Here is a 23,850-nt window from a genome sequence, read left to right on the forward strand (position 1 = left end):
CTGCTCCCATCCCCCTGCGAGATAAGGGCCCCGATAGAAAACGGCGTGGGGCAGCTGGCGCCGATGCTGCCGCGCTCTTCCTGCCGCCAGCCGCTCCGCACCGGCGTGTGGGCTGCCCCCGGCTGCATCCTTCCCCTGCTCCCTTTCTCCATCATCCCATCCCACAGATTTCCAGGGCTGGGTCCCTCCTGCACCACCCGAATCCCCCGGGAGCTGCGGTTGGGCTGCACCGGCCCCACGCAGGAGCATCGCCTCTTAGCATCGTTCCCGGGGCAAGATGGGCCCTGCACTGCCCGCGGGGTCAGGATGGTGCTGGGACTGCCCGCGGGGTCGGGATGTGGGTACCACTGTGCCGATTCCCCGGGGAAAGGCAGGCTCGGCTCGGCACTGAGCTGCACCCGGGCCAGGGAAAGCTTCTGCTTGCGCTGAGCTGGGGGTGGCCAAAGCATCTCCCAAACCTGCAACAGCAGCAGCAGAAAAAGCCCCGTGTGCAGGACCAACCGCTTGCCCCTAATTCCCGCGCTGCCCGCGGGGCTCGGCAGAGCCGGCCTCACATTTAAATACAAGAGCAACTGCCCGCTCCTTGGGGTGATGGAAAATGTGCCCGGAGCGCCAGCTGGAGGCTCAAAAACTGGGTGGTAAATGAAGGATCCATCCCAAAACATCACTTGGAGTCTCGTGGTCTGGCTGGGAAGGTCGGGGTCGGCATCAGAGCGAGGGGAGCAGGTAGGGCTGGGAGCACCCTCCTCATCCCCGGGGACAGCCGGGTGCGGGGGGCCCTGTGGGCTGCCCATCATGGTGCTGCACTCTGCAGGGGGTTGCACGGTGCTGCACGAGGTATTGCACGCTGCGTGGTGCTGCACGCCGCACGGTGCTGCACACCGTAAGGATCTGCACCCTGCGTGGCTCCACAGCCCGTGTGACGGCTCTGCGTGCCGTACGGCTGCACGCAGCGTATGGCTCTGCGCCCAAACCAGCTTCACACCTATAGAGCTCCACACGCCGTACGGCTCTCCGGACCCCGTACAGCCCCGTACCCCACGCAGCTTCACACCCCAAATGGCCCCTGCGGCTCTGTACCCCACTAGCAGGCAGCTCAGGAGAGCACAGGCAGCGCGGGCAAGGCCCTGGCTCTCTCTGCACCCCCACCTGGGAGAGGGAATCCAGGTACCACGGCGGCATTTCCCAGGGATGCCAGCGCCGGAATGCCACCCTGCAGAGCCACCCTGCCTGGGAAAAGGGGTTCTGGCTGGCGGCACCGGAGCCCTTGTGCAACAGGCAGGCGATGCTCGTGGGAATTGCACAATACCGAAGCTGCCGGAGCCGCCAGCTCAGCGTTTCGGCCGGCGTTAACGATTAAACCAGAGCGGGGGGCGGCCGGCGGAGCCACTACCCGGGTCCCGCTGTGGCAGAGCCCGGGCTGGTTATCATAATTCCGGGAGGAGGAGAGGCGTCGTGTCTCCCGCCAGTGCTGCGGAGCTCGGTCATTAACTCCTCCGGGGCTGCGCTAACGAGGGCTGCGGGGCCAGAGCCCACCGGGGCCGGGACAGAGCTGCGGGATGGGGACGAAGGCTCCTCCAGCCGCGTTCCTCCTCCTGTGCTTCCCACCATGGCCCCGCCGGGGATGCTCCCGGTCCCCGGTGGCCCTGGCATCGCCGGGGCAGCTTTTGGGCCCCGTGGGCACCCCGGTTCCCGGGGGGACGCTGCCCTTCGCCTGGCTGCTCCCCCCCCCTTTCCGCGGCGTGCAAGGGGACCCCGTGGGTGGCCGTGCCGGGGTGACACCCGGTCCCTTGGCCCCGGCACATGGGGGTTTTCCCGGTTTGCCAGTTTTTTTCACGCCTACGGAAGCACCCGGCCCCGGGCACGGCACAAGGCAGAGGTGACACCTCCAGCCACCCCCGAGGGCAGGGGACGACGCGTGGCCATGCGCCCCGAGACCCCTGCCCCTTCACCACGCTGGGGGCATCACACCCCCCCCCCCCCCGCCCAGGCAGGGGATCCCCGGGACCGCGGCCCCAGCACCCCCTGATCTGCGGGAAACACCGGCATCAGCCAGCCCAGGGCTGCGGGGGGACGGCCGGGGTGGGATGGCCGGGGGGGGACGGGGACAGGCAGGGGGGGACAGGCAGGGGCCACCGGCCAGGACAGCTGCTCGGACTCTGTCCCGGCCTTCGGGCTGCGGGTTGGTAAATCAAAGAGCAGCGGGGCCTGGGCGGCCCCACGCCAGCACCCGGCGCTGGCGGCACCGCAGGGTTTGGGGCAGGCGAGGAGCAGAGTGTGGGTGGGCGCAAACCTGGGCTCCCCACGCACCCCAGTACCCCATGCACCCGGGGCACCCTATGAGCCCCAGTATCCCATGCACCCCGTGCACCCCAGCCACCCTAGAGCACCCCAGTACCCCATGCACCCTGGTACCCCATGTACCCGGGGCACCCTATGAACCCCAGTACCCCATGCACCCCACGTACCCCATGCACCCTACAGCACCCCAGTATCCCATGCACCCCATAGCACCCCAGTACTCCATGCACCCCACGTACCCCATGCACCCTACAGGACCCCAGTACCCCATGCACCCCAGTATCCCATGCACCCCACAGCACCCCAGTACCCCGTGCACCCCACGTACCCCATGCACCCCACAGCACCCCAGTACCCCATGCACCCCGTGCACCCCAGTACCCCGTGCACCCCACAGCACCCCAGTACCTCATGCACCCCAGTATCCCATGCACCCTACAGCACCCCAGTACCCCATGCACCCCACGTACCCCACGCACCCCACACCCAGCCCTGCTGTTCTGGGTGGCTTTTGGCAGCGTTTCCTCGGGGCGGGCAAGACTGACCCAATCCGTGCCGGTTTGGGGACCCCTTTCCCGCTGGGAATTGCCCTCGCACCCCAAAAATCCAGCCACACCCCTCCCCCCAAGCAGAAAGACACTGTAACTTTTGGGGGAGCCCTATAACTTCCAGTGGGTCCAAAACTTCGGGAGGAATTTGGGGGCGGGGACCCCTGTAGGTTTTGGGGAGTGTAACTTTGGGGGGAGCCCTGCAACTTTTGGAGAACCCCTAGAACTTACCGGAACCCCTATAATTTGGAGGGGGGTGGGGGGGTCATAACTTTTTGGGGGAACCCCACAAGTTCCAAGGCTCTAAGTTTCGACCCTGTCGGAAGGAGCCGGAGTTCTGGGAGGGGGGAGGGGTCCTCCGAGCTGGCGGGACCCCCGCGCTTTGGGGGGAGAACCCAAATTCCGCCTAATAATAATAAAATCAGAACTTTTGGGGGACACGCTGCAACTTTCGGGGACCAACCCCTGACTTAGGGGGAGGGGGGGGTGTGACTTTACCGGGGTCGCCCGTCACTGTGAGAGTCCCAAAATTAACGGGGGGGGGGACACGAAATGCCGGTTTAAGGGGGGGGGATTTTTTTTTGGGGGGGGGGGGGGGGGGGTCCCGGGCAGCGCGCGGGGCGGCGGGAGGGCGGGGCGCGCGAAGATGGCCGCTGCCGGCGGGGGCGTGGTCGCGGCGGGGCTTGGGAGGGGTGGGGCATGGGGGGGCGTGTCGCCGTCGGGGAGGGGCGGGGCGGGGCGTGCCGCGGCTCTTTCAAGCGACAGCCGGAATCGACCAATGGCGAAACGCAGGAGAGGGGCGCTCGTCTTCCAACCCGCGTAAGCTGACCAATGGCGGTTGGGAGTTGGAGGAGGTGGGAGGGGAGGAGAAAGTGGATGGAAGGGGGGGGGGGAAGGGGGTGTGGCCTGGCCGGCGCCGATACCGGGCCGCGCGCGCGGCGGAGCGCGCTCCCCCGCCGGGCCCGGCCGCGGCCGCCGCCGCCGCCGCCGTTGTTACCGTTTCCCTCATGGACCCCCCTCGCCCCCCCACGGTTTTATTAGCAGCCGCCCGCCGCCGCCGCCGCGATCCTCCGCCGCCTCCTCCTCCCGAACCCGGCGGCGGCGACGCCCCGAAGGTACCGGGGGTGGTGAACCGGGAGAAGAAGAGAGGAGGGGGGGGGAGGGAGGAGGGTTTGGGGGTGGAGTGTGTTGGGGGGGGGGAGAACCGGGGGGGGGGGCGGTGACAGCTGACAGCGGCCCGCCCGAAACTTTCCCCGCCGCTAAAATGGCGCCGCTCGGGGACAAACTTTGGGGGGGGGGGGGGGAGGCGGCGGGGCGCGGGGGGGGGGTACCCCCCCCCCCGCGCCCCGCCGCCTCCCCCCCCCCCCCCCCCCCCGGTGGGTTTTGTCGTGGGCTGGTTCTTCTCCCCCTGAAGGATCAGCGCCCGGATCCCGGTAAATCCCAGGGGAGGGGGATTCCCAACCCCGGGGGGGTGGTGTCTAGCTTGGGATCTATCCCCCCCCCCTCCGCGACCGACTCTGGTGGGTCAAGAGCTAAAGAGATCCTGGCTGGATTCCCCCCCACACACACCCCCAGCTGCAAGCCTGGCTTGGTTTTTTTTGGCTAAGGTGGGGGGGGGAATCCTGCTGGATCCTGGGGGGGGGATCGACTCACTGGGCTCGCCTTCTGTGGTCCCAGTTCCATAAGGGTCCGTGGGGGGGGTCTGTCAGCAGCGAGGGGGCTGCTCCGTCTTGGTGCTGGTGAATATTCCTCCCTTGGAGCGGCCCGCTCGGCTCCCTGGAGCGTGATCCCTGTTGGATTCCAGCCTTGGGGAATCCACTCAGGAGCTGCCCGGAGAGGGATCCGCTCAGCCCACCCACGGGTGCTGCTGTGGGAGGACAGCCCTGCCTTGGTCCCTGCTCGGTAGAGCTGGGGGGGGGGGATTCCTGTTAGATCCCGGCTCTGCTCCTGAGGATCCGCTTGGGATCTGCCTGGAAAGGGATCTGCCTTGTGCCGGTGCGTGGGCAGGCGGCACTGCTGTCCCGGAGCAACCCGGTCGGCTTCTGCAGAGCTGAGGGGGATCCCTGCGGGATCCCAGCCCGACTCCGGTGGGATCTGCTTGTGATCTGCCTGGAGAGGGATCTGCTCGGCGCTGCCGCACAGCCAGAGGACAGCGATCTCTTGGAGCTGACCCCATCTGCTCCCCGCTCTGCAGCGCTCCAGGGGGATCCCAGCTGGATCCCGACCCTTTGGGATCTTCCAGGAATCTGGCCCGGAGGGATCCGCTTGGTGCTGACAGTCGGCCAATGGACACGGCTGGCTTGAAGCAGCCCTGAGGCGCGCACCGAGTCGGCTCCTTCCTTTGCCAGGCTCCGGGGAGATCCCAGCTGGATCTGAGCCCGGGGTGATCCGCCCAGGCATGGCTCGTAGAGGGATCCACCTGGTGACCGGACTTGGCCGGCGGATGCCGCTGATCTGGGTCAGCCCCACGGGAAGGGCTGCTCCCTGCTTCTCGGGGGATCCCCGCGGGGCCCCGGCCCCAGGGAGATCACCTGGGATCCGCCTGGAGCGGGATCCACTTGGTGCCGGCGCTCAGTCCGTGGGTGCTGCTCTCTCCGAATGGGCTGGCAGGGCCAAACCTGCTCCCTGCTCCGCAGAGCTCTGTGGGGATCCCTGCTGGATCCCGGGTGATCTGCTCAGAGAGGGATCCGCTTGGTGCTGGCACGTGGCACACGGGTGCTGCCACCTTGGAGCCACCCTGCAGGAGGGTGTCAGGTCTTCTCTCCCGGCTCTGCGGAGATCCCAGGTGGATCCCCACTGCGGCCCTGGGGATCCACCCGGGGAGGGATCCACCGGCTGCCGATGCTTAGCCAGCGGGTGACAGCGCTGGGAGCAACCTCGCAGGAGGATGCTGGCTGCTCTCGCCTCTGCGGAGCACCGGGGGGGGATCCCTGCTGGATCCCAGCCCCGAGCTGGTGGGATCCACCTGGGATCTACCCCAGAGGGACCCACCGAGTGGCTGGCAGGGTCCTGCCGCAGCCCCGCCTGGAGGCGCCGCGTCGGTTCCCCTGGGCCGCCGAGCCCTCCCCGCCGAAGTCGGGGAGATCCCCGCGGGATCCGGTGCTCCGGGGAATCCCTTGCTGACGACCGACCCGCCGTCTTTCCCACAGGCTCCTCTCCCCTGCGGCGGCCGGGGGCTGCCGGCGGGAGCCGAGGGCTGGCTGCCACATCTGGGGGAGCCGCTGCCGCGCCGGGAGCCGGCCAGCCGGGAAGCGATGCTGCGGGTGCTGGACGCCGGGCTGGAGCGATGCCTGGCGCTGCATTCGGCGTACATCCCCGTACCCCGGCACAGGTAGGACCACGACAGCGGCGGGGTGAGCAACGGTGACGGCCACCACCCTGCCAAAACCTCCTGCCGACACCGGCTTCACCACGGGAAGCTGGGATTTTTTTTTTTTTTTTTTTTTTTTTTTTTTTCCCCGCTTGGCTGCAAGAGGAGGACTTTGGCCGCTTGGCCGCAGCGCCGGGGTCTCTGGCTGTGACCGGCTGTCCCGTGTACGGCGGCACCAAGGGCTCTGCCCGGCCGTGGCCCCGCTGGGTGATGAAGCAAGGTGCCATAGACGAGCCCTCAAGCGGTTGCGGTGCTGAGCACCGCAACCGCTCGAGGGCTTGGAGAGCATTGCCACTCTCCAGCGCTGTATTTATCCATCCCCATGGCACGAGAGGTTTGCAAAATGGCTTCTGTTGCTCTTGACCTCTCGCTTTTTTTTTTTAATTTAATTTTTTTTTAATAGGTTTTTTGTTTTTTTTTTTTTTTTATTTTTTTTTTCCACTTCAGGAAGTTGTTTGGTCCCAGCTGAGCAAACCCCGTGTTTCTCGGCACTCGCGGCAGGATGCAGGTGCTGGTACCCTCCGGCGCGGCGCTGCCCGCGGACGTGTAGGGTTCTCCCCCTCCCCGGAGTGGTAAACAGCAGCGTTTTGGCTAGCTGCCTGTACTGCTGCCTGCACCGCTGCCTGCACTGCTGCCCAGCGGGGTTTCCAGTCTGGCTGCTGGGATGATGCCTGGGTTGGCCTGGTATCTCAGGGGGCTACAGGGGACGGGGCACCCACGGGTGTCTTTGCATGTGGCGATGCCCCCCAGCACGGTGCGGTCACCCTGTGCCACCCATGTGTGTTGTCCCCCCGCCAAGCCACCCCTGGGGCGGGTGCAGACCTGACCGCAGTGGGTGGGGGGGTCCTGGCACCTCGGTGGGTGATGGAGAGGGATGAACGGTCCCGGGGGGGCTTCGTCCATCCTCACCGCAGGCCCCCCCTTTGTTCTCGGTTGCAGGAAGCTCTCGGGCAAGGCGGGCATCGACGAGGTGATGGCGGCCACGGTGCTCACCAGCCTCTCCACCAGCCCACTGGTGCTCGGTCACCCGCCTGCCACCCCCGCCCCAGGTAAGAGTGTGCCCCCTGTCCCCCCCCTCCCCATCCCTGGACACGTGTCCCACAGCAGGACCTGACCTTCCTCCTCCTCGCCAGAGCCCGGCGGTGAGGTCTGGAAGGAGGCACCCGCCATGTCCTCCAGCTGCAGCAGCAGCAGCAACACCAGCGGGGACTGGAGCTGGGACCCCCCCAGCGACCGCTCCACCCCCTCCACCCCATCGCCCCCGCTCTCCAGCCACGTCCCCAGCACTTTCCTGCCCGCCCCGCTGCCGGACGAGGGCCCCGACGAGCCCGACGGCACCCACTTCGTCTTCGGAGAGCCCATGCCGCGGAAGAGGAAGGTGGGATGAAGTCGGAGGTGGTGATGGGGACGAGGTTGGGGACAGCGGGGGCTAGCGAGGATGGGGATGAAGAGGAGGATGAGGTTAGGGGTGGGGATGACAGTGGGGATGAGGTTGAGGATGGGGATGATGATAGGGGTGGGGAAGCGGTTGAGGATGGGGATGAGGTTGGGCATAACAATGGGGATGATGGTGGGGTTGGAGACGAGGATGGGGATGGGGATGATGATGGAGATGGGGATGGGAACGATGCTGGGGATGACGCTGGGGACAGGGCCGGGGCTGCCAGCCTGATGTCTCCCTCCTGCAGAACTCCACCAAGGTGATGTTCAAGTGCTTGTGGAAGAGCTGCGGCAAAGTCCTCAGCAGCTCCTCAGGGATGCAGAAGCACATCCGAACTGTGCACCTTGGGTAAGCGCCCGGGGTCTCCCCGGACACCCCCAGACCTCCCCCCCCGGTGCCCCTGGCGGGGTCCTGCCATGGAGGGGAGAGCGAGCCACCCAGCCGGACCCTGCTCTCCCCGCAGCCGGAAAGCCGACCTCGAGCAGAGCGACGGCGAGGAGGACTTCTACTACACGGAGCTGGACGTGGACGTGGACTCGCTGACGGACGGGCTCTCCAGCCTGACGCCCGTCTCCCCCACCTCCTCGGTGCCGCCCGCCTTCCCCGGCCCCGAGGCGCAGGGTCCGGTGCCGCCGGCGTTGCCGAGTCCCGACCTGGCGTTGGCCTCCCCCCGCAGCCCCCCGGCCCCCCCAGGTCTCTGCCACGTCCACACCGACCACGCGTACCAGGTGAGGGGTGGGGGGGTATGGATGGGGATGGAGGGGCTGCTGCTGCGCTCCCCTCCCCATTGCCGTCACCCTTCGGCCTCCCCAGCCGCTCGGCGCCGGCGTTGCAGCCGAGCTCTGACGCGGGACCGTCTCCTCTCTCCACAGGGCTGCCCGGCCCCCCCGCGGCCACCGGTGCCCCCCGCCGTGCCCGCCCCACCGCCACCCAAGCCACCTGCCATCCCCAGGTGAGCCAGCACCATCCGTGCCCCTACCCCGTCCCCTCGTGTCCGTGTGCCGTATGTCCCCCCCCCACCCCGTGACGTGTCCCCTCTGCCCGCAGGAGGCCGCGGGGGGAGGCCAAGAAGTGCCGCAAGGTGTACGGCATGGAGAACCGGGAGATGTGGTGCACGGCGTGCCGCTGGAAGAAGGCCTGCCAACGCTTCCTCGACTGACGCCGGTGCCGCCGGTGCCGCGGCCCTCCCTCCTTCTTGCACATTTTGCACTCGAGGTGCCTTCGCGCCCCCCCCCCCCCCCCCCGCCGCTGCCCCGGGGCCCCCCCGGACTCAGGGAACGGCCCCCCCCGAAAGCTTTATGCACACAGCCCCCCCCCCCCCCAACCCCGCCGCCACGGAGCTTGTCCTAATCCCCCCCCCCTCCTTTTTTTCCCCCCTCTGAAAATAAGCTAAATCTATCCCCCCCCTCCCCGTCCCTTGCCGGCACCGCGGCGGGGGCTGGTGGGTGGGGGGGCTGGCTGCTCCTGGTCCCCCCCACCTCCCCAATGCCAGGTTGGGGACCCCCCCCACCCTCCCGGGGCTGGGGGCTGCCCATCGCTCAAATAAGCTGTGCCTGCAGCCGGTGGGGGCTTGGAAAAGGGGGGGGTGTCCGTTCCTGCCCCCCGCCTGCTCCCGGGGGGCACCCCCAGTGCCCAGGGCAGAGGTGGGCGCCTGCCCCCCCCCCCTTACCCCCCCCAGGGGGTTTTTACTCTTTGTATCGTCGTTTCTCTCTATTTTTCGTATCGGGGGAGCAGCTGCTCCCGCCGGGGCGATGCTCCGGGAAGTGCCTGCAGGAACGCGCCCATTTGCACTAAGCCAAACTGCACAAAGAGGTTTCTTTTTTTTTCTTTTTTTTTTTCTTTTTTTTTTTCCTTTGTGTGTTTTTATTTTTTAAATAAAATATATGAAAATTCGTATTTTTAAATACTCTCTCCCAGGGCCTGAGAGCACACTGGCCGCAGCACTGCAGCAGCGTGATGCCTCCGGCCCTGGGGGGTTTTTAAGGGGCTTTACTCCCTTCAAAACCCTTTTTCCCCCCCACAAACCCTTTCTCCCCTCTCATCCCCATCACTTACCTGCCTGGACAGCAGCTCAGGACTGGGTTTTGGCCGGGCCACGCCACCCCTCTCCTCTCCCTGCACCCCTCCCCATGCAAGGATGGGTGGGATGGGGACAGGGATGGGTGGGATGGGGTCAGGGATGGGTGCGTGGCACTGCCACCCTGCCTGGCCTCGCACCCGGGGCTGCGCCAGGGCAGGTCCCCCCACCTTGCAGGAGGCTTCCCTTTGCATCAGGGACCCCCCCCCTCCTTTGCAAGGTATCCCCCCCATCGCAGGGGGTCAGACCGCTTCGGCCCCATGGGCTGGGGTGGTGCTGGGCCTCCCCCTTGTCCCCGACGCGGCGCCGACGGGGAGTTGATGTGTCAGATCCAGAAGAAAAAAAAAAAAAATAAATATTTGGATTCTTTTTTTTTTTTTTTTTTAATTATCATTGTTCTTTACTTACTTTTAAGACGGGCTCTGCGCTGCAGGGTGGGCAGCCCTAGACCTGGTGCTGTCGTCCCCCTCCCACCTTGCGTCCCCCTTCCCCCGGGGATGGCATCCCCCCCGTGCATCCTCCTAGGGGTTGTGCAAAAGGGGTTATTTTAATTTCAAATAAAGCCCTAAAAATAAGGAAATTGCCACCAACACTTACACACCGGAGGCGGGGGGGGGGGGGGGAACGAGCCGCAGGCGCCCATTTGGACTGGGTATGGGAACGGGAAAGGAAAAGGCAAAGGCAGTATCGCCCCCAGCCCAGGGGCAAGCCAGGCTCCCCGTGGGGGTGAAGGGGAATTTTGGGGAGCAGGGACCCCCCAGCAGCCCCATCTCAGCACCCAGGAGCGTGGGGGGGGTGCACGGCCCTGCAGCATCGCAGGGCTGCAGCTGGGTGGTGCCCGTGGCCCCCGGACGGCACCGTCATCGCCCCGTCTGTACGTGTCCAACGAGGAGAAAAAAAATAATACATTTTAAAACAAAACCGAAAACCAAGACAAAATGTTAGCAGCAATTTCCCAATTTATTGAAACTGATTGATTTTTGCAAGTATGTCTAAGCTAAATCCCATCACAAAGTAATTATAGTCAAGAGGCACGCCTCCGGCATGCCCAGGCAGACGAGAAACCGGGAGATCAACTAGAAAATAAGGTCATATTTACCTGAACTACATTTACAGAAAATCAGTACAACACAGCCATGTTCTCCCACTGACTTCTGGTTACTAAAATCTCCTCAACCTCCCCAAAATATTAAACACATCTTCAATACAAACACAGGTTTATAATAATTAATATAAAGTCAGTATAATATAGAATATTCCCAGCAAAAAAAATAATCAACAATCTTCAAACGCTGTCCTTTTTTTTCTTTTTTTTCTTGTTTAGCTTTATTTTTGTAGACAGGTTTAAAGCACGTTGAAAAATAAATATATATGAAAGCATACACACAGCACTCTTACTATGCGGAACTAAAAAAAAAAAAAAAGGCAGAAATTCAAAACACAATATAGAATCTAAAAAATAAAAAGAACCATTAAGTATGGCTTTCTTAGGAGTTGCACATGTCACAGAATGAGCTAAAATAAGATTATTTTTCATAATATTGCAAAAAATTCCAGTTTTTGCATTATTTTCATGGAGTTTCTTTCCTAAAGAGCGATGTGCAAAATGGGAAGCGTCGAGGCGGGGGGGTGCTCGGGGGGCTCAGCCCCAGTGGGAATCGGGACTCCGTCGGGGGCACGAATCGAGCCTCCATCCAAGTCATCGATCCCAAAACACACACACCAAACCCCAAAGCAACGCGGTTTTCGCTTTGGAAAAGCGGAGTATTTAAAGGCATGAGTCGAGAGAAGAAATAAAACGGGACCTAGCACTAGAGCGGGTTTCCTTTCGTACAAAAAATATTCCTTTTGTAGTCCAAACCACTGATTTTTGATTAAAAAAAAAAAAAAAAAGGAAAAGGACAGTCACTTCACAAACCTTCATTAGATGCATCCCCCTCTCGCCTCCCCACAAAGTCACTCTGTAGCTGCGAGGCTTGAGGGTGACCTTAAAATATACAAAACTGGGTGATTTTTAAGTTTTAAATAAAATTTTTGAAAATGAATTGACAGAAGGCCATGCAAGAACCTCATTTGTCTTCACTGTTCAAGATATTCTCCAAATGCAATACCAGACCAAGGCCCACCTCGTGCGTGATTCGGTGTATTCCTCGGGGACTTTTTCGGGAGGGCAAGGGCAGGACGATGCTGTTTGCACCCTGTTCTGCGCGAGATGCTCGCAACGCACGGCTTGAAATGCTCTTTGTACTCCTGGCACACTTTAATATTTAAAAAAAAATAATGAGGATAATGAAGAAATTCAGGGAGGGACATCTACAAGTATGCGTGAATACTTAAAAAAATTAGTCGCAAGTTATTGAGACCAAGTGTATCAATTTTTTACCTATAAGGGAGTTATTTTTTTGAAACTAAATCTGTATATATACACACACACACACACACACATATATATATATTTAGAAAAAATTAAAAAAAGGGAACCTCAGTGAGGTATACAAAGCCCTGAAGGGAAATACAAAGACGAGATGCTAGAGGTTACTCGAGCTAGCGCTGGATAGAACAGGCAGAATTACTGGGGTTTTGTTTAAATCTCAAAGAGCAGAAGAAGTTTGCATAGGCAGTAGATCCAAGACGCACCCAGACAGGAGCCCGAGGGGTCCGGTTGCGCGGAGCGACTGATGAAGTTTTATAAAGTTTCGCCATTAAAAAAAGCCCAAATTCCTTTTTCGAACCCAAGCCTCACGAAGCGCCCGCCGGAGCATGGAAGTTTAAAGACTAATTCCTGCATTTCCAAATGTGCACACCTCCATCAAAACAAAGCACTTAAAATGTACATCAGGTGTTAGAATGATTTTATTTGGTATATATAGTGTATGTTAGTAATATAGAAGCATGTGCTAGATTATAATGGTAACATTGTAAAAGTTAGCTTTTACGTGGATTTTCTGTTTTTCTCTCCTTTTTTTTTTTTATTTATTTTCTGCATCCTCGGCTCAAAGAGCTTCAAAGTGGCACTACTAGGAAACACTTCTGAAAGCCACCTGGCTTACTGCCCACCCTTTAAAAAAAAAAAAAAAAAAAAGGAAAGAAAAGAAAAGGAAAAAGAAATATAAAATATTTCCTAAGGAATTGCAAAGTAAAGCTAAGCACCCCATAACTCCGATTACAAAAATCAAGTCACCCAAAGGCGAGGGCAGGGAGGAACGAGGAAGAGGAGGACTTGGAGCAACATCTCCTGCTCCTCCTCGGAAGGTACGACAGCAGATGCACACACCAGCATCGGAGGAGATGGGTGAGACGGAATGTCACAGAAACCGAGGGGTTTTGAACGGTTTGGGTTTTAAAACTGTTTTAAATAAGATTTTTACATATAAAAAGCAAAGCTACAGATATCTTTTAAGTACTGTATGTATTTGTCTACGTGTAACAGGTGAGGCTGCAAGTTCAGGACCTCAGACACCCTTTACCCCCCCTCCATATTTACAGGATAAATGACAATAAATACAGAGCCCGCACTCCGAGAGGCAAAAGTCAGGGTAACAGAACAGTGACCTCGCTCTGGGACCCCCCCACAACCGCTACGACTGCTGGAAAAAAAGTATACAGAGGTCCAATTGTAAAATACTGGGTTTGTTTACATCTTTTTAAATACAGCAGGAGGGCTTTACAAGAAGCTAAAATGCAAAATCAGATTTTTACAGTTTAACTGAAATGTTTCTGCATGACCCTACCGCTCTATTCTTTCAGTATTTAAAGAGGGTTATCTATTCTCACTGGCGAAAAGCAACAAGTCCCACTTAACTCCTTCAACCCTAAGGATCAGCAGCAGCAGAGACAGTGCTTACGTGGCCTCACCAAACCAAATCAGAGGATTTTAGGAAAGACCCATGTTTCCCAATCACTGACGTGCACTAAAACCGATAGACCAGGAGCCTGGGAGCTGCCGGAGGTTCCCAGTGAAGGCGATCATCAGCGTGAACTGGGATGATGCTCGCAGAGAGAAGGCGGCAAACTTTTGCAAGGAACTGAGGAGCGGAGAAAGGAATTGAACGCCATAAACCCAGGATGCGACATAAATCGGGGAATGAATAAAGAACCGGCTACTGCAGGCACCAGGATTGAGGCTCACACTGCGCTCCACCAAATCCTGGCACCGAGTGGCTTAAATCCTTCAAGATTATTTGCTTTACAGGGGTTTATTGTACAATATACTTTTTATTTCCTTTGCTGGGTGGAACCACGCTTTTCGTTAAGGACCACCAGACCTGCAAGAATGCTCTCCACCCTGCAGGGATTGCCTGTCCCACCACAGGAGAAAAATAGCACCTTTAGTCATTTGGCTTTCTGGTAACGGGTTGTCTTTGTGGCAAGTTTCAAGATACCATCGTCACAGACATTGTATAAAATTGCTCCACGGCAAGGAAAGAGTGAGGTCTTCAGCTTTTTTTTTTTCTTAATTATTATTTTAAAAAGCACCAGAAGCAAAGAGGTGAAGGGTAAAACAAGCTGCTTCTTCAGGAACAAGACACTTCCAACGCACTTTGTTGCTGTTGTCATTTAGGTGGAGCTGGAAGAAGGCAACAGTGGCCGATATGAACAAGGAGAATCCAACTACCTGGAGCAGCCCCACAGAGTCTGTTAGGAGATGCTGGGAGAGAAACCTGGTTCTTATTTTAAAAAAGAAAAGGTTTATTTGAAAATTTACATGGAACCAGCGCAGCTAAAGCTGAAGGGTTTTGTCATGAATTAAGTAGGTGTTATGCCTACCAGCGACAAATGAAAATTTTGAGATTGGCAAGGAAGAACAACGTACCCAGGTGAAATCCTGGCCCCACCAAAGTCTACGGGATGGGAGCAGCAAGATTTCCACCCAGTTGGGATCTCTTCACCTTGGCTTCTTGCATTTCCCAGTTCATCCTGCACTTTGCTAAATGCCTCATTTTTGCTACGGTTTGCATATATCTATGAAAAAGGCAGCTGAGCAAAGGGAGAAGAGTGAAGATATTTGCGGAGAAGAATGACAGGTAGAGAATTACCTGTGTCCTTCAGAGCAAAGGGTGCTTCTGGAAGCACCAGCATGCATTTCAGGGACCACGGATAACCAAGGCTGGAAGACGGGACGTGGGTAAGATGCCAGTAGGTCATAATCTTTCTCTGATGGTGATTCTTTTGGAAGCTAAGAAAAGAATTTGTAAGGCTGTAATCTGACTTGCCTGTTGATCTATTTGGCTCTGTAAAAAATAATAAAAACTCTCTTTAAATAACTTTGCAAAAGGCCTGTATCATCAAGGGAAGCCCTCCAACACACACATCGATTTGCTTTCACAACGTTAGCTTGTAATTCCACTGCTGCTGGGATTTTTAGCACACAGACAAGGTGTTAAAAAAGAAACAAACAACCACCACCAAAAAAAAAAAAACCCGCTTCAGACACAAAAATCTCCCCGGTGTTCGGTTCAGGGTGGGAAGGGCACGAGGACGCATGCTTCACCCAGCCTCCCCATCGCGCAGCGCTCACACCTGCAGAAACTCTACCTCACGTGCATGCAACCTGGCTGGCTCGGCCGGAGGGGCGGCCGCGGTCGGGGTTGTTCATGAAGGGAGAAGGGGGAAGGCGAAGTCAGTCGTGTCGCTGGAAGCGACATTGCTAAGACAGTATCTGAGTGGAACAGAGAAGGACTTGTTTAGAAAACACAAGAGTTATTTTGCACACATGGACGACAACAAGGCTACTTAGTTTTTCCAACATACTCCTTCCTCCCCCACCCTCCCTCCCCCTACAAACAACAGAGCGAAACAAAAACCAAAAAAAAAAAAAATCCCTAAGAAATCCAGGTAAAATCCTTGTCGTTCTCCCCAGAGTTGTCCTGCTCCTGCGGAGAGTCGACATCTTTGTCATCATCCAAAATCACGTCATCTTGTGACATTCCCACGTCATCCTTCCACTTGATGTCATCGTCATCTCCCATCTCCTCGTCTCCTTCCACTTTGATGTCATCTGGGTCTTCCATGTACTGGCTTTCCCCGGGGTAGCACTCGTCTGGAGACCCTTCTCCTCCGTTGTGGTCCAGGTGACCAGCTATGCCTCGACCAGAGCAATCGGCACAAACTCCGTGGCGGCGAGAGCCGTGCTTAATCCCCACGCTGGCCGCAGACATGAACACTCGGTTGCACACTTTGCAGACGTATTTTTTATCTTTGCTGTGGACCTGGAAAAGGAGAACGATCAGAAAAGTTAATGCCGAGGGAGATGGATCGAGAGCCGCAGGGAAGGACAGGCTCCCCTGTCCTTCTGCAAAGGCAAAACCACCGCAGCCCATGACTGCAACCTGAGGTCGTCACCGGCTTTCATCGTGAACTCAAACCCTCCACGATTAATTCAACCCTGTAATGGTGTCGTGCAATGGAAAATCCTTTTGAGACTGCCTTTTCATCATCAAACTAGTAGTTCTGAGAGGAGCTTTTATCACTCAATTTTTTTTTTCTCCCCTTTCTGTTTTTCTGGGGTGCAATAGTTGCATTATACCACCACCACCACGAGGAAAATTTTAAAAAGGAAGAAAATCCCACCAGCCGCAAGCACTGGTTCTCCACAGACCAGAGCAGAGCAACCCATGATCAGATCACGTTAATTTAGTGGTTTCTCTCCTGATCCCACCACTGCCAAGAACCAAAGAGTTGGAGCCCCGTTAATGCATCCCGTATCTCTAAAAAAATGCAGCCTAATGCACTTCTAACCTTATTTCTGACTACTTTGGTGGCTGAAAAATGGTTTGTCACAAATGTTTCTGTTCTGTAAATCATGCTGCATTTTATGTCTGAGAATAACAGGCACACAGAGCTATCACACTTACAGAATAAGCAGTAAGTGGGAAAATGCTCTGCGGGATACCAGAAATCACTTCGAGATTCAAACTTCACTACACAATGAGCAAAATTACATACTTGGAGAAGCACAAAACCACCTAATCAAAGGCAAAATCCGTTGCTGGCTACTTTTGCCATGTGTGGAAGGCAAGGAGCTTGCTCAAAACATTCACCTGCTCCTCTCCCAAAGGAAATGGCCAACCGGTGCAGTGAGAACGCCTGAATTCCGCCACAAGGAGCCTCATCAGGCACTTTCATTTACATATATATACAAAAAGATATAGAAAATACATATATATTAGTTTTATTTATATATAGAATAGTTCAGTTGTAATGGACCTACAACAACCATCTAGTCCAACTGCCTGACTTCTTCAGGGCTGACCAGTATATGTTATACATATATTTTTTTTCTTTTTTATATATATATTTTTTTTTTTTTATATATATATATTAAGGCCACAGCAGGACCGGTCAGGAGGTTGCCTTGGCCAGTGCCCTGTTGCTGGCACTGATCAGCAGGAGACACTTTGGGAAGCGGTGTAGAAGCAGAGAAGGCTCCACCATGTACTACACTGTTCAGTGGCTAGTGATTTGGGGTCATCCTGAGCAAGCCCGTTTCGTGCAGACCATCAGCTACCAGAGCCTCTGGGCATGTGTCGTCAGTGCCTAATCCTGTTTTTAGCTCATTTATTCTTTTCACGCTCACAACAGCCTGTAGGAAAGGTTTTAAACATGCCTTACATTGAAAAGTCCTTCCTTTTATTTTCAATCAGTTGCCTGGCGAGGCCAGTTCCCCGCTCTTGCCGCAGCACGGGATCACCTGCTCTCACAACCGGATTGTCCATAACCCTGCGCTCATTGCTGATCCGGAATACCCAGCCGAGCTCAAGGTATTTGGGAAGAGGACAAATTGACCCATCTTACCCCCTCAGCCCCCACTACCGCAGGACACTCGCTCAGGCTTTGTATTGCAGTGGTCCCGACTGCGTTCAAAGCCTGCGAGCTCTTCTGATCTGCTCTGGCTTCAGGTTTCCCTTGCTCTGAGCTAGTCCTCGCGGTGTGTTCTTCAACTGCATCAAGCAAAGTCATTGTATTTTATTTTTTTTTTAAACTACATGTAAGCTTTTTTAAAAGCAATTGGACAGGGCTGGTCAGAGTCGTCCAACAGGATCTATAGGCATCAGTCATTTGTAACTGTTAGAAGAATGATTTTCAGGCATCAGAAGATGAATAGGATTACAGAAGGTCATCAAGGGTGCAGAATAAGGGCTAAAAGAGCCATACAAAAAAGAAATTATAAAACAGGTACTAAAATGATGCGTAATTGAAACATCTGTTAAAAAACCTGATCGCCTCTCTCCCTCTCTTCCAATGCTGACGGTTTAGTCAGCATATTCAAATGAACCATATTACTGGATGGAGCTGAGCAGAAATTAATCCTATTTTCCTTATAACCAAACTAGTAAGTATTAAACACAGAAACGCCGTTTGGCCCTCAGTATCTGAAAATGCCATTAGAAAGACCACATTCTGACTAAATACCAATATTCCAAGGCAGAGAGGGGAAAACATTGTGCTGACAACACTCTAAATTTCTGGGGGGGAAAAAAAAAAAAAATTAAAAAAAGGGAAAGTTCTTAGAAATAAAATGATGGAGGCAACCAGCTGGCACGACAAGGTGTTCCCTGCTGCAAAACTAGCAACAGATCTTGCAATCTGCGTGCTTGCAGCAGGACTGAGCTCGCTGCTTGGATCTGCCTCCCGAACACCAGAACCCCAACAACACCCCAAGGAAATAACGAAGGGACATCTCGGGGAGCAGGCAGTCCCCCGAGCAGATGGCTGGGCACTCATCCGAATGGACGCACACGCACGAAAGGAAGCGGTAGTAGATGGTGGGGTTTTGAACACCATAGCAACTCGTCACGTAAGCCCCTTGATCACCCCGGTGCGAGGGGCCGGGGCTAACTGCCTGCCCGGTGCAAGCAGCAGCGCCGTTTGGCAAACTGTGCCGCACCGAAACGCCAGCATCTGCTGCAAGCGGACAACTGGCTTCCAGCTGAGCGGGCAGCAGCTCTTCCCAGGAAAAGGAACACGCTTTTGCAACAGCAGCAGGGACAGAGCAAGCTGCAGAGGTGGTGTAATGCCTGCAATAATAACCAAGTTCTCTACGGATTTAAAAAAATAATAAAAAAAACACCACCCAACTTTTTAAAAAAGCTACCGCAAGGAAGTAGAAGCTCCGTACACAAACAAAGCTGCTCTTTCCCATCTAAATTTATCCTGCCAGTTTTAAGCGGTTTGCAGTCACTTGCGATGCTGCGACAGACCAGGTAAAAAAGTTCAGTATAAATAGAATCACATGGAGACAAGTCACTTCGAACTAGAACCAAGAAACTTTTGGTTAAGTTTTTTTAAGCTGAAAACCTGGAGGGTATTACAGGGGTAGTGCTTCCTTCTGGACACAGCCTGTTCACTGCAACGCGGCGAGAAACCCCGGTTTATGGTCTGCCACCACACAGAAGTATCACTTGAGATGCAAAGATTTTTTTGAAAGAAAATCTTGTTTCTACTTTAATGTTCCAATTCAAAGAAAACAAGTGTTACTATTTAATTTGCATTTTATATAAAGACTATAAAAATATGCTTTTTAATCTGAGTTAAACAAACTAAAATAGCCTCTTCTGTCTTTGGTTATCAGTTGAGAAACAGACAGAAACAAGGTTTTTGGTGTGTTAAATCTACTTCCTTTTCCTACACGTTATTTTTATAACACACATTTTTATTTGATGCACGCCAGCATTCATCTTTACAGATTTACCTGAGAGTTGACAATTAAGCCCCAAAACATCAGACGCACCGGAAATAAGATGACAAGACAAGCAAAGCGTATGAATCCAGCAGTTAACCTTGCCACAAGCACTTCAGACAGCCTGCTCTACCGCTTTTGTAAATGAAGATCACGGTGTCATTTGCATTTAAGAAAATATACCTTTTCATAGCTTCATTTCAAAAGAAACTTCAGAAAAATACTGAAACTGGAATTTTTCTGGGGCCTTACAACAGTACCAAAAAACCCCCAAACCTCCCAATCCCTGTCCTTTTTTCTTCAGTGCATCCATTCCAAGATACCTCGGAGTCATTTATGGCTCTTTGGAAATGAAAACAAATCGGTATTGCCAGGGTTGCACTTTTTTCAGGAACTGGCACTAAAAATTTGTAATCCAGCTGGTATTTTCAAAACTAGCTTCGTTCCTGACATAAAAGAAGTCAGAGAGAGATTCAGACAGACGTACATCCTCTCCTGTATGTGTTCACAAATAGCTGATCTCACCTCCCTGGGTGTGTAACAGAACTCAAACTTCAGACTCAACAGAATCAAGTCACTCACCTAGAATGATTCCAGCAGCAAAACAACGAGACCTAAAATTAATCTGCAGATCACCTCAGTTTCAGTCCTGGAGGGTACAGGGTATATATATTTTTTCCTGCCTTCCCCATGGTACGTAAAAATATGCCGATTCTCATTAGTATCAAAATTTACAGAGCAAGAAAAGGAATTGCAAATTCCATTACACTTGAACCAAGCTGCATTACTGCAATTAGATTGCCTTTGCAAGAAGGTATGCAAGGGGATGCACGTGCTTGCAGGACTAGGATGAGGGAGTTAAAGTTCTTTGTGGCTTTTTGAGAATTATGACCAGGAAAACATTAATTCCTCTAAGCACACCTCCTCCAGTAAGATAGTCTTTACATTCAAAATTTAATAGATAATAAAAATATGATATATATAGATAATATAAATATGGAAAAAGTTATTTAAATGACCTCAACAAATCAATTCTTAGTCACTGAAACTGTCAACACTCTTGTGATTATTTTTTTTTATATCCCACTGTATTAGAACCTCACAGCTGCCATCCCCAGTATTTTGAAAAAAAATTCAAATTTTCTCTACAAGCTTAATTAGAGGGGCACCAGAGCTCGCTGGCATGCATTATGGAAATAATTATGTAGAAACTATTTGCTCTTCCACAATATCACCTCTACACCAAGCTCTGAGAAACCACTTTAAGATAGCAAATTAATTCTCCCCTGCAAAAAAAGCAAAGTTTGGCTTAAAATTTTGTTTCTGAAGAAGTTGTGAAAAGCCAGACAATGGCACCAGCCATCCTCCTTGGCGGTTTGGAGCCACCATCTTTAATAAAGCATAACATTATTTCTGATAACTAAGCGCTGCTAGACCCGAGTAGCTTTGCCTCGAATTCTTCTTGCCGAGCGACTTTTGTTTTAAAGCTTTCTGCACCAAGTCATTCAACCTATTAAAAAAAAAATTTCCTTTTCCATCCTGAAGACAGCATTAGCTATTCTACCTCCCGTCCTGAATGCTCAGGCTCTCCCTGGCAGTCAGGGTTGCGTGGGAAGGAGAAGGCTGCGCTGGAGAGCAGGTAGAGGTTAGCTCTGGAGGAACAGGCAAAGAGACATGGGGCCTTTGAAAGGTGGGGAAAAAAAAGATCCTGGAGAAGTCTTCAGAGCGGCCGCAGAGGGGAAAACAAAATACAGACCGAAATCAGATGAAGCTCCCGTTATCTTTAACCTGAACAAATGGGCTGTTTCCACCCGAGGCCCGCAGCAGCAGCACTCTTACCAAGGTGTGCCGCTTCATGTGCTCCCGGCGGGTGAACTTCTTCCCGCAGATCTCACAGGGATAGGGTCTTTCTCCCGTGTGGGATCGCATGTGTCTCTTCAGGATGCACTGATGCATGGCTGAAAAACTGCAGTACGGGCACTTGAATTTCTTCCTGATGACTGTGAACTCGTTAACTGTAAGAGAGCAAGCAAAACACGCAGATTACTTTCAGAACGTCTCAGAAAGGTCAGTCTTCTCGTTTACTATTTCACTATTAAATTAGTTCACTGAAATCACACTCTCACCTCTTAACCGTCTACAATTTTTTTTTAATCCTTACACTATATTACTGCACTTGTATTATTAAAGCTAAGAACTGCAAGTACCTTCATCAGAGAAGCTTTTGAACAAGCCAGCACACAAACATTTAGCAACAGTCTGTAACACACATTGCCTAACGCTTGCTAAATGGCAAATAAAGAGGGCTGACAATCTGCTATGATTCTGATTTATTGTAACAAATCATCCTAAATATCAAGATCTAAAATTCTAACACTATTATTTGTGGAAGAAGTAGCTAGCCGTGAACAGAAGACTGCAAATGTAACACCCTGCCAGTGCCATGCGCTTTAGTTTTATTTATGGGGCGATGCAAGAACATCATCACACACTCCAGGAGCATTTCAGTGAAGGTGCAGAGACTAAGGATTACCCAGAAGAAAGAGGACAGGTACAACAAACACACTCTACGTTATCCAACTCTCCACTAGTATTACCACTGCGACACGGATACAGAAATACAAAAGGATGCTTAATGTTGAATTACAGCATAACCCTTGCAAGCCTCCTTACAACTGTATATAGCCCTTGATGGACCCTTTTTCTGTCCCTCCCAATTGTATTTTGCTGAACTAGAAAAGGGATGAATTCTTTGAAGCCGTTCTGACACTGTCGATTCTGTTCTTCTTGTCATCTCCTCAGAAGCGCACTGAAAGCAGACCCAGGGGATGCGTACAGTATCGACAGCCCAAGGGTCTAATTTGCCAGAAGAATGCACACAGCAGCAGCGTTGGTATTTCCTTCTCCAAACAAAGTGAAAGTGCAACATGCAAAATACAGCAGGTGAAAACAGAGTATTTGTTACTCCCTGAGGACATCCACTCACTGTAAGTTTGGAAGTGACTGTCCACATGGATATGATTTTAAATCTCTGCCTTCTAATAATTCTATTGCTTTCCATTAGTATGTTAATTTTCACCCACTTTGCTTCTAATTATTGTTATTTCTCAAAGCAATATATTGTTTACATAACAACGAGGGAAAGAAAGCAAGCAAGTTCTAGTTAATCACCTTAAGTATGCTATCGCGTATGTAAATGGCTCTTGGTAAATGAAAACAGTCTATGTAGGAGAGCTAAGGGAATAAGGGAAATACCAGACCTACTATATGGCTGCTAACATACTGAGTACTTTGCAATATTTTTAGATGCTTATTGAAATGTTATCTCCTACAAGTGCCCTACGAGCTGAATATGCAGTGCATGCCTTTAGTATACCACCGATAATGCCCTGGGAGTTACACTGTACACTGGAAAACAGCTACTTAAAAATGGCCTTTTTTTAAGAAAGTCAGTAGGCCAATGTACTCTGTGTCGTTTAAAGCCCAATTTGTGGGCTTTTTTTTTTTTTTCCTTTCTGTTTTTAAAATTTACTTTGTCTTGTATTTCCAATACAGGTAAAAACAATGTGAAAAGTAACTACATTTGTCATTCATGTAAAAGTGCAAACTACATGATACTATTAAGAGGCATCTTTAAAAAAGGTAACACCACTCTTTGTAATCAGTTCAACACAAGCTCATCTTAGAAGTAGTACTCCAAGAAGTTTTTTATTGTCCTAATGCAGACTAAAAGCATGGTTCAAGATCTCAAAAGCTGCCATGATACGAGTTTCATCTTAGCATTTGTTTTGACTACTTGGAATTAAACAAATCCTCCACACAGGTAACTTTGAGGAAAAAACGATTCCTTTGATTAGCAGTTTGAATTGGATCTAATATTCTTATATTCTTTTCTTGTGCTCCTAACTTGCTGCTTTGGGCTGCTCAGCAACTGTGGTGGTCCATCCTACAGGTGATTTTTTTTGGTGGTTTGGTGGGGTTTTTTTCAGCACATTTGGTAAAACTGTCAAGAGAATTTTCTAGCCCAAGGAGAAGGGAAGCAAAAAAAAAAAAAAAAGCCTACTCACCTGGGCCATGGCTGCAATACTGACGACAGGGAAAGTGAGCACTAAAGAATATTTTATTCACCCGTCAGTAAAGATTACTCACTGAGATGAGGCAGCATTTTGAAGGGCTGGTTTCACGTGACTATGCACTTGCACTGCTCTGGGAACCTCCCAGAGGAGATACTTTGATGTGGCCTGATGCCCAGCGCCTTGTGAAAGCTCTTGTTGATAACCTAACAACCCAGCCCTTCTCCTACCCCATACCTATCTTCTGATTTACAAGATACTTTTTTTTTTTTTAAACAATTAGAATATGAAAACTCTTTCTCTACTACAGGAAAAGCTTTTTTTGCTTTACCTTCTCCTTTGGGTTTGACACCCCCTTGTC

The 23,850-nt window shown here is 53.0% G+C and overlaps 2 protein-coding genes across 7 annotated transcripts in view; one reads left to right on the plus strand and one right to left on the minus strand.

The window, feature by feature from the left end:
* The first annotated feature begins 3,759 nt into the window (after positions 1 to 3,759).
* SLC2A4RG (SLC2A4 regulator) lies at positions 3,760 to 10,106 on the plus strand. Its single transcript, XM_069802549.1, has 8 exons — positions 3,760 to 3,964; positions 5,999 to 6,180; positions 7,159 to 7,268; positions 7,353 to 7,597; positions 7,908 to 8,008; positions 8,124 to 8,388; positions 8,533 to 8,612; positions 8,708 to 10,106. Exons 1-8 carry the CDS (start codon positions 3,857 to 3,859, stop codon positions 8,817 to 8,819), a joined length of 1,203 nt encoding a protein of 400 aa, XP_069658650.1. The 5' UTR covers positions 3,760 to 3,856; the 3' UTR covers positions 8,820 to 10,106.
* A 572-nt stretch (positions 10,107 to 10,678) lies between these two features.
* Positions 10,679 to 23,850, minus strand: part of ZBTB46 (zinc finger and BTB domain containing 46) — a 60,867-nt gene continuing 47,695 nt past the window's right edge. For 5 of the 6 annotated variants that reach the window (XM_069802515.1, XM_069802481.1, XM_069802534.1 and 2 more), the window contains 2 exons: positions 21,256 to 21,431; positions 10,679 to 15,946 (listed from right to left, as the gene is read on the minus strand). In XM_069802515.1, coding sequence (XP_069658616.1) covers positions 15,560 to 15,946; positions 21,256 to 21,431 — 563 coding nt within the window. In that variant the 3' untranslated portion in view covers positions 10,679 to 15,559. The remainder of the gene's footprint in view (positions 15,947 to 21,255; positions 21,432 to 23,850) is intronic. The other variant, XR_011327898.1, reaches the window with a different exon arrangement.

The sequence above is a fragment of the Haliaeetus albicilla genome, chromosome 2, assembly GCF_947461875.1.
Source record: "Haliaeetus albicilla chromosome 2, bHalAlb1.1, whole genome shotgun sequence".
NCBI classification, from domain to species: domain Eukaryota; kingdom Metazoa; phylum Chordata; class Aves; order Accipitriformes; family Accipitridae; genus Haliaeetus; species Haliaeetus albicilla.

Bases quoted from the DNA above. Each gene is read 5' to 3' on its own strand.
- SLC2A4RG (XM_069802549.1), top strand. From the start codon at position 3,857: ATGGACCCCCCTCGCCCCCCCACGGTTTTATTAGCAGCCGCCCGCCGC. The intron at 3,965-5,998 runs GTACCGGGGGTG...TCTTTCCCACAG, and splicing joins GCGGCGGCGACGCCCCGAAG to GCTCCTCTCCCCTGCGGCGG. The intron at 7,598-7,907 runs GTGGGATGAAGT...TCCCTCCTGCAG, and splicing joins CCATGCCGCGGAAGAGGAAG to AACTCCACCAAGGTGATGTT.